At 39.2% G+C, this 17125-nt stretch overlaps 1 protein-coding gene across 6 annotated transcripts in view; it reads left to right on the top strand.

Annotated features, from left to right (window-relative positions):
• The window catches only part of ankrd27 (ankyrin repeat domain 27 (VPS9 domain)), a 32434-nt gene that overhangs the window by 6386 nt on the left and 8923 nt on the right, over window positions 1–17125 (top strand). For 4 of the 6 annotated variants that reach the window (XM_032547118.1, XM_032547110.1, XM_032547095.1 and 1 more), the window contains exons 3-22: window positions 1581–1691; window positions 2854–3162; window positions 3327–3386; window positions 3813–3866; window positions 4056–4121; window positions 5132–5220; window positions 5621–5742; window positions 6640–6718; window positions 8657–8789; window positions 8882–8974; window positions 10388–10509; window positions 11173–11255; window positions 11331–11446; window positions 11543–11635; window positions 12811–13008; window positions 13497–13550; window positions 14497–14613; window positions 14797–14841; window positions 14927–15040; window positions 15124–15318. In XM_032547118.1, coding sequence (XP_032403009.1) covers window positions 1581–1691; window positions 2854–3162; window positions 3327–3386; window positions 3813–3866; window positions 4056–4121; window positions 5132–5220; window positions 5621–5742; window positions 6640–6718; window positions 8657–8789; window positions 8882–8974; window positions 10388–10509; window positions 11173–11255; window positions 11331–11446; window positions 11543–11635; window positions 12811–13008; window positions 13497–13550; window positions 14497–14613; window positions 14797–14841; window positions 14927–15040; window positions 15124–15318 — 2253 coding nt within the window. Of the gene's footprint in view, window positions 1–1123; window positions 1692–2853; window positions 3163–3326; window positions 3387–3812; window positions 3867–4055; window positions 4122–5131; window positions 5221–5620; window positions 5743–6639; window positions 6719–8656; window positions 8790–8881; window positions 8975–10387; window positions 10510–11172; window positions 11256–11330; window positions 11447–11542; window positions 11636–12810; window positions 13009–13496; window positions 13551–14496; window positions 14614–14796; window positions 14842–14926; window positions 15041–15123; window positions 15319–17125 lie in introns of all 6 variants that reach the window. The other 2 variants (XM_032547104.1, XM_032547128.1) reach the window with 2 other exon arrangements.

The following is a 17125-nucleotide window of genomic DNA, read 5'->3' as shown; positions in this document are numbered from 1 at the left end:
AATTCTTTCAGGAAAATGTTACAATAAACAAAAATAAAAAGAATTTACATTTGAGATTTTTTTATTCATTAAAAGCACGACTGCTACCGTTGGAATTTCTTGTATAGATCCATTTGCCTGTACTACCATTCACCTACATTAATTGAGGTCCAATAACAGGAGTTTGTAGATCAAAAAATACTTTTCTAAGTTTGTTTTTAAAATAAGCTCAGCCAAATGCTTCTTGTACAACTCCTCTCCTGGTAATTGAGGATCAGAGGAGGGCAGAGGGTCAAAAAATTGAACGAAAGTAAGAGTAGCGATACTGTAACATATTTTTACTCGAGTAAATGTAAAAAGTAGCCATCGAACAAATTACTTGTAAAAAAGTATTTGGTAAGACTACTCTGCTCAAGTACTGAGTAATTGATCAAATTATCAACCAATTAATATTTTAAAAATTAAATAATTTTTATGTAGAAATTATGTAATTTTTACCAAATTACCAAAAGTTAAGTTGAAATTTTGGTATTTTAAGGACGAAAATGGCAATAGTTCATAAAGGTAACAAAAATTAACAAAATCGGGCACAACCCCCCCGCCCCCAAAAAAGCATGTTTCCAGATCAGTTTCTTTCAAAATAAAACTTACAAAACTTTAACAAAAGCTGAAGGTGTGTCTGTGTCTGGTGAAGTTTTGGTTAAAACCCGTTTGTTCTTCATTCAGTGAATTTACTCACAGTGGGTAGAGAACCCAGGATTGTTACTCAAGTAAAAGTAGCAATATTTCACAATACAATTACTCAAGTAAACATAAAAAGTACAACACAGTAAAAATACTCCTGAAATTTTTAAATCATTTTTTTATTTTTATTTTTTTTTTTCAAAAAAGCTACTCAAGTAAATGTAATTGAGCAAATGTAACCAGTTACTCAACTCTTCTGGGGACATTTGGGTGACATTTTTTTGTACAGTTTAACCTGCAGAACGCTTTAAACCTGTCTGTGTGACAGGAAGTGTGCCTACTGGCTCACTGCAGCTGCTGCTGGGAAAACAGATTTTTGTATAAACAGATATATGTATGTGCATGTCTGTGTATTTGTGCACAGTTACACTTAACTATTACATGGTCTCTTGTGGCTCAGACAAGACGGTTGAGTCTGATGGCCAGCTGCTCAGCTTCTGCCAGAGGTGACTGGTGGAGTCTCTGCCTGCTTTCTATTGGCTGATACTGCGTAAGGGAAAATGTAAAGTATTCATAGTTGCACACCAATTGAACTGTAATCTTCAATCCAGGAAACGCCATCTAAATATATCAGCCACATCCACTCTTAAAAAAGATGAATTGTGAGTAATGTAGTTCTAATCGACTGGTTTTGATTGTATTTGGTTAGCAACCCACTCATCAACTCATTCATGAAGTTCTTATAACTGTAATCACACAAAATACAATTATTCAATTTCTGTTCATTCATATCATTTCGGGCATCTTCATCTTCAGTTGGATAGCACCTCTGTTAGTCATGGTAACTGAACTGCATGTGGGGAGCTCGGTTTGATAACAGAACCCTTTTTCCGTCTTGCCTCATTGAAAACCTGCAGGTTCTGGTACCGTGTTGTGGAAGTTTGAGTGTGAGCAGCTACTCAGACTCTCACTTCGACAGCTACGTCCTGCAGCCTGTGGAGGAAGGATACAAGACTGTGAATGGAAAGGTTTGTCCTTTTCTATAATAGTCTATCAAACCTAATGCCTGCAGTCTCTGGGAAAACCAGGGTACTCCCTTTAGATTTGAAGATTTTACATTACATTAGATTTTAAATCTAAATGTTTTTCACAGGCTTTTTTATTTTAGCTTCATGTCTATTCTGGTAATCTTTATATGGAATCTGTGTAGTTCTTAACACTTGTGAAACCCAAATCACTTGTGTATGAAACCCAAGTATTTTACAGAGGGTTTAAATAATTTTTACTGTCAGGAATCGTGAAGCCAGATGTTTGCATACACTGCATAAAACAATAAATAAGCATTGTTTCCACTCTAGCAGATATTAAATCTTACTAACCTGTTACCAATGTAGGTTAAGTATAATTACCAAAACTATTTCTATTTGCTAAACGTCTGAAAGATTGTTGAATATTTGTGATTTTCTTCAAATTCAAAAATGTTCTTCCTCCTTTTTCAATGCTGCTTTTTGTATATTTGTTAAATCTGTCACCATGTTGTGACAGTATGGTACGAAACAGATAATCTGAAAAAAATCAAGCTCTTCCATTTCCTCCCAGTGCTACTGTTACCATCTGAAGAAATGCACCATTCCTGGTCAAAAATAACCAATCAGAGCCAGGACAGGGGGAGGTGTCTCAGTGCTGTCAGTCACTCTCATGAATGCACTGCTCAATGTGCTAATTGCAGAGAAACAACTCGCTCTTAGAAGAAAACAATTTAATTGATGTCATTGGCGGCGTCAGCGCATACACAAACATAATTTACAGCATTAAGTCTCTCCTCCTGGCTCTGATTGGTTGTTTCTGACTGCAGTGTGTTTCTGCAGTTAGAACTGGGAGCATTGGGTGATGGCAAAGGAGCTCCATTTTCTCACAGACTATCTGTCTCATCCTTTACAGTCATGACACGGTGACAGTTTTAACAAATATCTAAAAATCTTTTTTTTTCTTACTAAAGTTACACACCCCAGCTTTAAAAGGTTACTTTATCAAAGGAAAAAAATCCCTTTAAACTGTGTGACTGTGTAATTGTAAACCAGCCTAGATGCTGCTCTCCCTTGGTTAACACTGTGACCATTTTGGAGCAAACGAATTTTGAAAATCTTTTTGTAACGCATAATACTGTTGACCTGATGACTTTGCTCACAGGATGTCAAAATCCAGGACAGGCAGGTGGTGCTGGGCCTCGGCTCCCCAGCTCCGTCTGTGGTGCCCATTCTGTTTGAGGAAACCTTCTACAACGATCAGGAGCAGAACTACAGCATCCTGTGCATCTCCAGACCGCTGGAGGTGGAGCTGAGCCCGGCTGAGGTCAGTCCACCGCCAGCATACTGTCTGAGGAGCCTGGAGGATGTCAGGGATTTCCTAGGTCATCACTCCCACAAACTGGACAGGTTCATCCACAGCTTCTGTCAGGCTTTCAGAGAGCAGGAGAGGAAAGGCCTCCGATACCACATTGTAAGGGACAGTCTGTTTGCCTAAACATGTGAATGATTTATTCTTGTTCTTTGGACTTCAAATTCACTATTCTCTTAGTTTCCCCGCTTCTGCTTTACAGCAGAGGACATCCGTCACATGAAAGAGGTTCTAAGTGTTCTCTCTGTGTTTTACTGTCCCATCAGGACTCTGTAAATGGACTTTACACTAAATCTCTTCAGTGCCTGCTGAGAGACTCTCGTCTGGTGAGTAGAGACCAGAAGCTGTCTGTGTGATAGGCTGGACATTTAGGCTCTGAAGCCAGTGGACAGGTGCAGGACGAGGTCATAGGGTGATGAGTCCTCCTTTAAACCATAAGCATTGCCAGTGGTGCAGAGTTAATCCTGCCACCACTCGCTCCAGGACCCTGGTATGATGCCGTCATGATAGCACCAACTTACCTTATTGCACAGGTTTCAGACCTGCTCAAAACAGTTGAACTCTCACAATTTATCACATGAAAAAGAGGGACTGCTCTGGTCTCCAGAGCTGCTAACCCTTACCTGGCTCAGACCATCCATGTTCTGTCTGGTTTTATAGTCACAGCACAGGATCCTCATCCTCAGCAGATTGTTGTGTTAAGACAAAAAGTTTCAGCAAATCATTTACTTTTCTGTCCTTGTGTTTTATAGAAACTCCTGGCAAAACAGGAGCTTCAGATGACTCTTCTCAAACAAGCTGTCGGGGTAACCTCATCAAGTTTGACTTTTCAAATCAGTTTTTCAAATGCAAATGTGCACGTGTCTGCCACAACAAATGTGTGAATCTTATAAGCAACCTACCTGATACCAACATCACAGGATAACTAGAGTTACAGTAGAGGTCGTACTATTAGTGTATATCTAAGGAATGCTAACTTCCTCTTCTTTTTTCAGATATATATCCATCATGGTATCCATGATTTAATCTTTAACCTTGTGGGGACTCTTGAAGCTTGTCAGGTAAATAAATCCCACTTAGCAACATTTTCTATTATTTCTTCTTGGTTTGTTTTCCCTAAATATAAAACACACATTTGAAAAAACCAAAACAAATTTTCCTGCTGGAAGCTGTCTCAAATGATTGATTTTCTTCAGCTTACTGGAACATCATTTCCCTTTGGCTTTTTAAATGGAAATCTATTTGTTTTTCAGCTATTTTAAAATATTTATTCTGATAATTATATTAATTTTTGTGTTTTAGTATTTTTCTATTTTCAGTTAGAAACTGATGTTGCTAACTAAAAAAAAGATAAATTGAGAATATTGCTAAGCAAAATACAGGGTGAGGAAAACTAAATTAATTTGATGATAAAATACGCTTTATTGTAAATATGTTATTTTCATTTTATATTTTATATATGTTATTTTTGCTATCTTATAATAAAAAATATGATAATTAAGGAAAAGTTTATATTTTTAAGTACCGGCTCCACCCTAACTTACAAGTGTGCCTGTGAAAATCTTTTTAACTTTCATTTTCTAAATATTTTCCACTTCCTGCTCCCCCTGCATCCCAGAAACAACCAAAATCCAGAACCTCAGCATAGATGTTTCAAATCTAGAGTTTTGGTTAAGATTAAGGGGAAATCTGTGGGATTAGGGCTAAATGTCCACCCTGAAAAACTTTGTTCTGCATTTATATAATCCAGCACTATTACAGCTACTACTTGCAGCTCTTAACCTTTGACCAAGGCTATCTTTGCAACCAGACATTCTATATACCCAATCTTTTGCAAAGACAGATAATAAAGAAATATTTCAGTGTCATGTTTATTGGGCTATGATTATCCATTTTATGAAACCTGAAATAGTTTAGCGCACAACATTTTTTTTAATCAAAAGAATAATTTCATTTCCATACTGCTCACTGAAATTACTGAGTCAGTATTTTTTTGCAGCTGTAGGTTTTTCATAATGTTGGGATTGTGACGGTTCTCTGAAGGCTCTTCTGATTCTCTGCTCATCAACAGGATGCTTCTTTTAACAAAATCACCAGGAGCCTTCAGGACTTGCAGCAGAAGGACCTGGGAGTGAAACCAGAGTTCAGGTCGGCTAGCCGGTCAGCCGCTGGTGTAACACAGTATTCACATGATGACATAGTTAAGAAACATGTCAGAACTGAGATCCATATGTTGGCAAGGCAAACGGATTCTGATCGCAGCTGCAGAATAGTTTTGGTAAACTACAGATGAACTTAAAGTTTTAGTTTAAATTTTGCATCACAAGCTCCTTTTTAAATATGCGAGCTATATTCTTTGGTTGTAAGTGTTCTACACTAACTGTGCTTCCTTAAATTTTATTTCATATTGTGAGATTTGTCATTTATTTACATATTTGGAATAAATAATGCAAGAAAAAGTATAGATGATGAACATGCGGACATGAAGTGCTCAGTTCACACAGTGAAGCGTCTGTCTGAGATTCTCCATGTTCTCCGCTGCTGCCCTGTTTTCCTCCAGTATGAACTTGTCTCGGGCAAAGAGAGAGCTGAGTCAGCTCAACCAGCAGACATCCCCCCTCCTCAAAGTGTTGTGTCTGCGCAGAGTCGTTCTCACTGCCACCCAGACACCCAGACGTACAGGTAAGCATGACGGTGAGCGTGTGTTTAGACTTCTACTGGAGATGCTTATGTGTCCATGCAAGGACTTACTTTAGAGGAAAAATGGTACTAATCCAGTCTCATAAGATATTGGAGCAATCTACCTAGAGATCCAATTCTGCCAGTTTTAGAATAGCAGGGTAAAAAATGTAATATTTTAAAGGTCACATGTAAGAACATAATCACATCACAGCATTTGCAATCCTAAATCAGACTAAAGTTCACTCAGTATGGGAGGTGATGCAAAGTGTGCAGTCCCAGTGGTAAAATAGAACATTTTGTCCAAAATAAAAGTCTAAGACTAATTATTTTATTCATCCATTGAATCTATTTAAAAATAGATTCTGCTGCGTTTTCTTATGTCTTTTAGAGGAACCACTAATCCAAAACGTGGAGGAGAAAAACCTGATTTCAAACATGGCGGTTTAAACGAATCATATTTATGTGCTTTGTTTTACAAAAGGTTATTAGTGTAAGGAAACTGCTATTATTAAAGATCTAATCAAGAAAAAATTACCCTTGAAAGGAGCTGTGTGTGCAGTCTGAGTGAATTAGTCTGGAACCTTTCTCAGCAGCAGCCTGACCTCTCTGTAATCAGATCAGCAGGCAGCACAGTGCCCGCTGTGTCAGCTGCTGATCTGTTTGTTCAGTTTGTTTTGACTCACAGCAGCACTACTGTTTATGTTCAGAATGGCATGATCATTCCTAATTTGTGTTTGTCAAAAGGCCAATTTAGGCATTTGCTTTGGACACTGGGAGAAGAGCTGTTGGTGTCAGGAATGCAGCGATTTAAAACCAGTCTGAATGGATAAAATCATTGCTTTTTTTTCTTTAGAGAAGGAAGTTGATTTAATGAATTGTGTTGCTTTTTTCCTCCAGTGAGTATCGAAGCCGTGAGTGCAGATGATCTCCTCTCTGTTGTCCTTTACCTTTTGGTCAAGACTGAAATCCCCAACTGGTGAGTATGGAGAAGATCCACTGGGAATGTTTTCCCTGTATTAAAAAACCCCCAAAAAACTAAAATAACCCAGACAGGCAGGACACGCCCTTTCAAGGGTGAACTTGTGCTACAGGTTAATTCATTCTGAAAAACAAACATGTTTGTTAACTTTTAAGCCTCTCAGATTGCTAAAAGGAAAAAGAGGAAATTCACATACCCAAGAAGACTTTGAGTTATTTTCTTAAAGACTGAAATGAATGAAACGGATTCTATTCAGAAATAACAAGTTTTGGAGTGTTTAGATTCACAGAAGATTGTGGTTTCCTTGGGAACTGGCCGTCCGGATGCAGTTATCCAGATATATTTCTTCAAGTGTGCTGGAAGTGGTTGTCTTACGCCGTCACTTTAAAGGGGCATCATTATGTAAAGTTGACTTCTCTGAGCTTTACATTATGTTACAATAATATTCCCTCAAACAAACCTGGATTCTTGATTCTTTCTTGCATGTTTGAGCAAATCCTTTATTCTCCATGGCAACCATTTGGCTGTGCAGAACGTTTGGAGGGTATCCAGCGATGCATTCAGGGACAAAGCTCATCCTCAGAGCTGCAATTTCCAAGCTTCTACATTACAGAGCACCCCTCACACCCATCGGCGTAGGTTTGGGTGTGGACGGTCGTGACATGTCACGACCAATATTCAAGGGATATAAAATAGTCCCGACCAATTTTTGCCATATTAATTAAAAAAAAAAACATATGTATTTTTTAACAAAAACAAAATAAATAAACGAAAATCTACATTGATTAGTTTAATATTTCAATATACTACGCAGTGGTAGCATTCATTTTAAAATTCGCTGTTATGAACTATGACGACCCATGCCGCTATTGGCTCAAAGAACGTGGATCTACGTTCTTTGATTAGCTGCAACAGGCGGCGGCCAGCTGGCCACACGCGGAACGGAAGCTTGGTCCATGGTGCTGACAGTGAACGCGTCTCCTTCTGAGTTTGACATTTATTATGAGTCTCCGAGACCATGTCGCCACCAAAAAAGAAAAGGACGACAGACATTAGAAGTTATTTCGCTACCTCGGCTGTAAGTACAGTGAGGGGACCCATAAGTTAGATATCTATCACACAACGCATTTGTTGTAAAGTCCGGTGTTTAGTAAGGTCAGCACTGAATGTGAGGTAGGTCTGTTAATTATGTAATATTTTTTCACATAGGGAGGGGGCAGGAGGGGAGGGGGTTATTAAGCCAATGTGGTGCCCCCCCCCACTGGGGGGGGGGGCACCACAAGTTGGGACCTTACAACTTACCTTAAGTTGTAAGGTCCCACCAAAACTTAGACCAAACCTACGCCCTTGCTCACACCTCATTCCCACCATCTGTTTGCTAATTGCCAGCAGCAATTAGCAAACAGCTGATCAAACTGCACATCAGCTGAGCTCATTATAGGAGCCACTTCTCAATGCAACACTGGTAAAAAACTTGTTAAAAGGTTAATAAACCCTGATGTTTTGGTGACTTCCTGGAGGTGCATTGTTGGAAAGAGCAAGAGTTTCTTCAAGAAACAGAAGCCCAATTTCAAGGTGTTAAATTATGACATCAAATTTCTTTCAAGTAATATTTGATATCACATTTTTACAACTGAAAATAACATAGTTACTTGATTGTACTATAAAATGACATTATGTGGCTGGAAAACACATAATAGTAGCTCTTAAATGGAGACTGTCAAACTTGTAGGTTTGATGTTAGTATTGGGTTTAAATTGGGTTTTCAGTTCCTCTTCTCTGGAGTCCTACTGTATGTGCAGATAGTAACCTCATTTATTATATTAGTAAAGATTATAAAACTGCATTGTTTGAGCATCATTTAAACTTGCATGTCATACAGATTATGTGTTTTGTAGCTCTGCAGGCTGATTGTTAAACTGCTGTGTGTTTCAGGATGGCCAACCTTAGCTACATGAGGAATTTCTGCTTCAGCAACTCCAGCAAAGATGAGCTCAGCTACTGCCTGAGCACGTTCGAGGCAGCAGTGGAGTACATCAATCTGGGGAAGCTGCAGAACACGTGCTCTGTGAGACACACTCTGAAACTTCATGTTGGATCTCAGCAGATGTGAGACGGTTCTGAGAGGGTTGCAGTTATTTTTTTGTCTCTTGCTCTCAGGTCACGGGTGAGCTTAGAGACAAAACTCTATTCAAGGAAAGGATGAGTCTGCTGACTCAGAACATGGCTGCTCCTGTCCTCCGCCTGTTTGAGGTGAGCTGGAACAGCCAGGCTGCTGCTTCCCTGAACTCACCTGTCCTTTCTGCAGGGCCACAGAAACCTGTTTCTGCATCCCAGATGCAGCCTGACGAAGTCTCTAGAAAAAACATGTGTGTTTTTTACTGGACTTGAGCTAAACTCAAGGTCTCATCAGCCACTGGTTCTAGTAATGCAGCTTTTGTACAGTCAACTGATTAACACAACCTACTAATTAACATCCAACTACTAATGAATATAGGCCTCTAGCCCACAAAAACCTTTAAAAAAGTCGAAAAAAAGAAAAAAAAAAGTTACAGAAAACAAATACACCTGAATTAAGACAGTTTTTGAGGTGATCTCTGCATGACAAAAGTACAAACATATAAACAATTCAAACCACTCATTAACTTTTTATTATTGACACTATAAATGCTAAATAAAGTTTTTATAAATTTGATTTCAATAGTTTTAAATAAGTAGGATGTGATTGGACACATTCAGATGGAAGCTTGTGACACACTTACCATGTACAAACAGGAAAACAGGAAGGGAATTGCTTTTAATTCTGTCCTGATTTGAGAACAGAAATGACTCCAACAGTCCATTACAAGATAACAATGTTGTCCTGTCTATGTACCTGGCTCGTTTTCTGAGATCACTGATCTGTGACCTTTGACATTTATAGTTAAGCCCAAAGTTATTCCTACTACCTCTGTCAGGTTTATGTTCTAAATGTGTCTTTTGATTTTAAGCTCATGTTTCTTTTTCTAAACGGAGGTATGACATTGTGGCTCAGCCACATTCCCAACTGGAATATGGGAGAAACTCTGGACAAACTAAAGAGGTTTTCAACTTGGAGATCCATTTTCAGAACCCTGGTTGAAACAGGCAAAAAGCTTTTAAAAGGCATTACGAAAAAGGCTTGAGTACTGTAATGTCGTTGAAGATGCTCTCTCTAATTATTAAAAAAGATAAAGATCCTTTTTGAAATGCCATTTGTAAATAAAATATAAAGATGTGATTTTGCCAAACTGGCACTGTTTTTGACTTTTTTTGTTGTCTTCTGAGATGCACCTGCCTCCTTTCCTTTCAGAAACAAAGTTTTTGGTTGAAAGACAGTAATTTAATATCCAAATCTGCCAGTGGTATGAACAATTTTGGTTTTAATTGTGTGATGTTTTATTTACATAACTAAACTTTAGATGTAGTTGCATTGTAAAGGGATTCTTCCAAAGAAGTGATGAAGTGTAATGTCACAAAGTCTCAGAATTTAATCTGAATATTTGTTTCATTGTGGTGTAGTTGGTATTCCTCCAGAGCTGTTCTCTTTATAAAAGTATCTATTCTGATATTCTTAATCTGTGCATGTCCTGCTGTCCTTTGGACCAGTAGCTCAGTTCAATCCTGTTTTCTGTCTGTATTTTTTAGCACATTGCTAATGGAAATGAAGCCGAAGTGGAACGTCTGCTGAGTGAAGGTGAAGCTGATGAAGATGTCGGGATGTGTCATCCTCTTTGTTCCTGTGACCTCTGTGACGGCCATCTGTCAGGGTCAGTGTGTGTCATACAGTATTCACACCCCTAGATTGGAAAAGTAGGCATCCCACATCATTTACCACATCTGTGACGACGAGACTAAATCATTTCTGCATCACACCAATCAGGAATAATATGACATGTCTGTGCATATATAGATGTATGACTGAGTGGAGATTTGGTTCGTCAAGGGGGTCAAGTGAAAGCCTCAAATCATTCCTGAACCATTGGTACTTTGAAACAACCACCAGAAATACCGTCTGTTAGTGTACATGATATGTGACGTTCATACAGATGGTCCAACCAATGGTTTACTGGCAAAACTTTGCCTAAAGCATCACGTGTGTTTCTTAAGGAACCAACGCACATGTAACCAGCCATCTACATTTTCCAGGTTGTCCACAAAGGGCAACTTGTTCTTCATTCAGTGCCCTGATGGCCTCAACCAGACAGTGTTTACCTGATGTCACAGCTGTTCCTATCGGGTTCATATCTACATCCTCTCACTTTCTGAGTTAGGTCAGGACTAAACAGCAGCAGCATTAAGATAAAAGTCTCATTAAGATGATCTGAGTCTACATTTGTTATCCTGTCATGGTTCTCTGTGAAGTGAGAGCCTCAGATAGAACAGGCAGCGCAGCTATTTAAACGTACCTACAGGGTAACTTTTTGTTTCAGCCGCTTGAACGATCTCTCCATCATCACACCGTTCTCCAGAGATGACAGAGGACACACTCCACTGCACGCCGCTGCAATGTGCGGTGAGCTGCTACTGAAATAAAAACGGTTCAAGCACTGAACAAGCAAAAGAAGACTTAATGTTTTTGATATTGCAGGTCAGGCCCAGTTGATCGACTTGCTGGTGCATAAAGGAGCTCTAGTTAATGCCACAGACTACCACGCCCTCACACCACTGCACCTGGCCTGCCAGCGAGGATACCAGGGCGTCTCAGTGAGTGTAAAGACACAGGAATATGCACAAATGCACTTCTTTGATCTGTTGAGGCTAAGACTCACCCCTCTGGTCTGCTGTCCATCTCTCTTCCAGCTGCTGCTTTTGCACTACAAGGCCAACACGGAAGCCCAGGACAACAACGGAAACACACCGCTGCACCTGGCCTGCATGTATGGACATGAGGACGTATGTCAACCGCTGACCTTTTACCTTGTTAACAAATCTAAGTATTCATTTTCTAAATCACAGCACACACAGAACAAAAAGAAAATACCTGACACTAAATGTATTCTCAAATCGTGTACAAGGAGTTTTGGCAACATAATATTCTTTCAAGGACAGTTTCATCACTTGTTCAGCAGCAACCTGTATCAAGTTGGAAAAAAACACACGTTTTTTTTGTTTTACAAACTTTAAAGAAACATCACATTCAGTTCATAGGTTTTTGTGTTCTAGTCTGTTAGTATTAATGGTGAATTAGATACCACATGTGATTCAAAATAATATAATTCTGATGTTTACAATATCTGAGAAGTCCTGGGAAAATTTTATGTAAGACTTAGCAGCACATTTAATCATTTCCTAGTGATGTAGATGAGCATAAAAGTCATGTCTGATTCTGAACTAATTAGGAGATCTACATACAGTATGTGGCCCAACGTATGTGCTACCGGCTCAACGTCCCCAAACACATAGTGCATGTATTTTAGCTGGAGGCTACATGTTCTGCATTTATATGTTCAGAGTGGACATCATGTCTCACGTATAGAAGCACCAAACAAGTAGGGCAGCCATTTCTGAAGTTTTTGAAAGAGCCATCAGTGAGGTGTATTTGAACAGCAGCAAAGGATGCAAAAATAGACACTGAATGACACTGAAGAGGTACAAAAGAGAAAAATGTACTTTTGAAAAAGACAGGCTCTGGTGGAGCAGCAGAGGCTAAAAGGCTTTTCTTTGATGCCACAGAAAAGCCTTTTCAACAGAGTCTCAAACTTCCAAACATATTAGTTTGTTCAAGAAACTATGATTCTTGAACAAAGATTGAGTTCTAGTGTTCTTTCCACATGTTGATGTTTGCTTTCCAAGGCCACTAAACAAAACATTCTGTGCGACCAAACTAAGGTTGCCACGATGCAGCGATCCTGTGAAAAATGGCTCATCTTACCTTAGTCTCCCCAGTATAACACTAACATTTATAAGAGCATCATCTTCTCTCTTTGGAAGTGCAGTAAATGCAACACGAGATTAAAGGTCATGGAGTCTGAAGTTCTACTGCCCTGAAAACTAGAATGTAGAATTTTTTCTGTTGAAAACCTGCTGAGAGTTTTGAGAGCCACGTTTCTTTCTGTGCCTGGCGTCAGTGTGTGAAGGCCTTGGTGTACTACGATGTCCAAACGTGCCGTCTGGACCTGCAGAACGATAAAGGTGACACTGCATTGCATATAGCAGCTAGATGGGGATATGAGGGAATCATCCAGGTTCTGCTGGAGAACGGAGCAAGCACACACATCCTCAACAAGAATAGAGAGACTCCACTGCAGTGTGCACTCAACTCTAAGGTGAGCCATAGACTCAAAGGACTTAACTGCAGGAGAACGTGTTGCATAATCTTCAGAATGAAGGTCTCACTTCAATGGTTTTGAACAAATGCTGTAGCTTAGAAAAGGTGAAGGTGACAACATCTGGCATCATTTCTTTGTCTCTAAAATATAAGAATAAAAAGCAAGACAAAATGAATGAGACCAACAAAACAAACTGTTTTAAATTAGTACCTCCCAATAATTAGGGGAACTATTTTGAATGTTCCCTTAATCATTAGAGGATTAGGGGAACTAACCAATTATTCATTGTTATTATTCACTGTTTTGTAATAAACCCTCTTCTACAATTAATTTATCATAGAGCTTAATGATTTGGATTCATATGTGAAATGTGTTATTGGGAGAGGACAAAAATGATCAGTTGAAGCTATTTGTTCATTAACTGGGATAATGTATTTTGGCTTTTTGCCCAGCTTTTTAGTCCATATCATTTCATTTCCCTGCAGATCCTCATGCTGTTGAAGTTGACACAGAACAACCATCAGCACAGCAGAAATGATGTGAGTCTCCACTACTTCTATATCTTCCTGTTCTAAGTTCTTCAATAAACGGCGTCTAAATGTTACAGCAGATAGAGGTGTTATTACTGAGAAGATCCAGAGAAACAGAGAAGTTTGTGCTTTGCTTGTTCAACTGATACCTGTCAGACTTTTAGTATGTAAAAACTGATTGATAGCAGTAATGAATTACCTACACTTAGACTGAGTGTTTAATTACAGTCTTAGACTGTAAACACAGAAATTCTTCAAGAAATCCACATTTCTCAGCTCCATAATTGTTCTAGTGAATATTATTCTCCATTTTGTTCTTAACCTGTAAAGCAGATAAAGCATTATTTTTGCAGAAAATTGAACATAGAAAAACAAATTCAGCTGATCCAAAGCCTTTTTGAGTGTACATTTTTTTATCCAAATCAACTTCACACAAAGAAATCAGGTCTCAAGGAGTCTTGTTGTAATGATCCAGTTATTTATTCTGAATCATAGGAACTTTTTATCTGAATGATATTGTCACCAAACTGTTACTCTGTTAAAACCTGCTCACTCCCACCTGCAGGCGGCAGTATTTTGTACACTTTCTCACACTGCTGCCTCAACCTTACTTGATGTCAAGTTATATCGAGCCTGTCTCCTTGTTGTTCTTTTTTTTTCTCAACTTTTTTGTCTATATGTAAATAATGGAGGGGCATTAAGACGAAAAAATGTCCCAAATGTCCTTGTAGACATTCCTATAAGTTGCACCACAAAAATCTGTGATTTTGATTAGAGGGAAAAATTACAAAACCATCGGGATTGATTGATTTGATAAACCTTTGGCTCACTTTTTGCAACAAGTTTGATCCAGTACCAAAACAGAACCTTTATGTGCAAACAGGTTTGTTCACAGTCGGTGAGTTTTCATTCTAACATCTTGTTGGACTTTTTTGGTTTCCTTTTCTGCCCTCAGTCTGCAGGTTGCTCCCCTCTGGCCTCAGACTGCAGCAGCCGCCGCTCCTCTGTCTCCAGCACGTCTTCTATGAGCTCTGAAGCCAAGCCTGAGGCTGAGCGTGTTCGACACCGAGAGGTGAACAAAAACACACACTAACACACACACACACAGAGCAGAGTCTGCCAAACCCATATCTGAACGCCAGAAGTAGAACCTGGGATCCCAACAGTTTTATGGCTTAATGCTGCTGAACAGAGAGATTGCAGTAGGAACCTGACCTCCAGCCGTGCTGTCTGCTGCTACGTGCTTGTTTTCCAGGTGGAGAAGTTGCTGCGAGCCGTTGCTGATGGTGATGTGGAGATGGTGAGTTGTTTAAACGAAGTGAGCTGATCTGAGCTCTTTTCAGTTAAGGGCGGTTTGTGAACCATTTTGTGTGTCTGGGTTTCAGATGCGCTACCTGTTGGAGTGGACAGATGAAGAGGAGGATGAAGGAGAGCTGCAGTCTGAGTCACACCTCTGTCATCCACTCTGTCAGTGTCCAAACTGTGCTCCTGCTCAGAAGGTTTGACAGGGTTTGTCTGAATAAAACTTTCTCCAGTCAGAAGACAGACAGTTGTGTTTAATGGCGTCTCTGGTGCCCTGCAGCTGCCTCTGCAGCTGGCTGGAGCGCTGGGCGTCAACAGCTGCAATGCAGATGGCTTCACGCCTCTCCATGTGGCCGCCCTGCACGGCCACTCATCCCTGGCAGCGCTGTTGATCCGCCACGGGGCGAACGTCAACGTCCGCACCATCCAGAGCGCCACCCCGCTTCACCTAGCCAGCCAAAACAGCCATGTTCAGGTAGGAAGGGCCCGGTACAGCTGGGGACAATGCTTCAGCAGGGGATGAGTCCCATAAACAGCAGATCATTAAATGTAGAAGTCAGCTGAGAGACAAAGGTGCTTTCAGTTTACTACATTTAAAATAGAGCAATAAGGGAAAAAAAAGGCTTTTTTTCTGTATCCTGATCCTCAGAAATATCATGATACAGTTTCAACTTAACGTTGCAGTTAGTATCTGCAACTTAATATCTGTTTCAATACAACTAAAATAACAAATTAAACATTAATAACTAGTGACATGTTTTACGAGATTGCTATGTACAAAAACATTACTCTCAATAAATAAAATTAAATATAAATAAATAAAAATTGCACTTCTATAGCTTGTAAAAGAGTATTGATCTTAAAAACAACATTCTCAGTGCTTTTCAAGAGTTGAAATAGTTTTCAGTACAAACATAAAATAATGCAGTTTATGTTGGACTTCTCTGTAAAATGCTTAAATAAGCATGGCTTAGGCCAGGGATGCCCAAACCTTTTGAGACCAAGATCTACTTTTTCTCTCACCAGCCGGCTGAGATCTACCTCATGATACAAAGACATAAAAACTGTAAATTAAACTCTATTGACTTATTTTACATGCGAATATACATCAGTTATAGCAGAAGTATTAAAGTGATAGAAAACCTAATGCAATTTCTTCCTCAGTGAGACTCTGACACTGGGAGCAGGTTACTGGTTTCTCAGTAAGAAGCTGGTTGCAAACCTGAGGCCAGCAGGTGTCAGTCAGTTATGGTAGATCTGAAATTTGGTTTGATGACCTCAATATGAGAAGCTACAGACTGATGGGAGGAACCAAAGAGCTCTGTAAAGGTAAAGGCAAATCTTCTAAAGTTGGGATATAATTAATTGAATTTCACATAATTATCGCGGTAAAAGCCATTTGTTTGTTAAAATTTTATGAAATATATTTGTCCTATTTGATGTTTGTTGTGAATGACGTATACTCACAAACGAACGAGGTAATTAGTCTAAGTTTGTCGTTTATTGAAGGTTTAGAAACTACAGCGGTTGTAAAAGATAAACAAAGGTAAAATAACCACTCGTACTTTTTTACTCTCTCTCTGTCATGTAAGCACACCCGTTGCCGTGGCAACAGCCTGCGCCCCGCAAGCTGAGCAAAGATTATGTTAAAAGCATAACATTCAGTCCGTTACGACTGTCTGCGATTGATATTTATTTCTCGATTATTAACGGTGGTTGATTAGCTAATTTAAACTCCTGCTCTGCTAGTCAGTCGGTCTTTGAGTCGCCTTTTGTTTTGTTAATGGAACTGAAAGGCACTGAATTGCGCAACACCTTGTTGAAACAATAATTACTGAGAATATAAATTTTAACAGGTTTTGTTGATTTAAAAAATATATATTATCTTTAATGAAGCTATAAACATTTAGGATCTTAGTGAATATTTTGATATTTTGACCAGGAAGTGCTGGTCTCAGCGTCCTGGCGGCGTTCAGTTTGTCACTTACTGCCGAGATCAACTCAAAACCTTCCCGCGATCGACCGGTCAATCGCGATCGACGTATTGAACACCCCTGGCTTAGGCTATGCATATTGTTTGTGTTATGAAGTTTTGCAGACTAACTTTATTATTGTTGTTGTCATTTTATGTTCGTAGATACAAACTACAATTATTGTGTTCCTTAGCTCTAGTCTCAATCTAGCAGAAAAATTATTGTAATGACAAGATGCACTGTTTTATTGCACATGCACCGTCTGTGGAATAGAAAGTTATTCGTTTAAGTGCTGACATCTGTTTGTGA

This window comes from Xiphophorus hellerii, chromosome 2, assembly GCF_003331165.1.
Source record: "Xiphophorus hellerii strain 12219 chromosome 2, Xiphophorus_hellerii-4.1, whole genome shotgun sequence".
NCBI lineage: Eukaryota > Metazoa > Chordata > Actinopteri > Cyprinodontiformes > Poeciliidae > Xiphophorus > Xiphophorus hellerii.
This window is presented reverse-complemented; position numbering and strand designations above follow the sequence as displayed.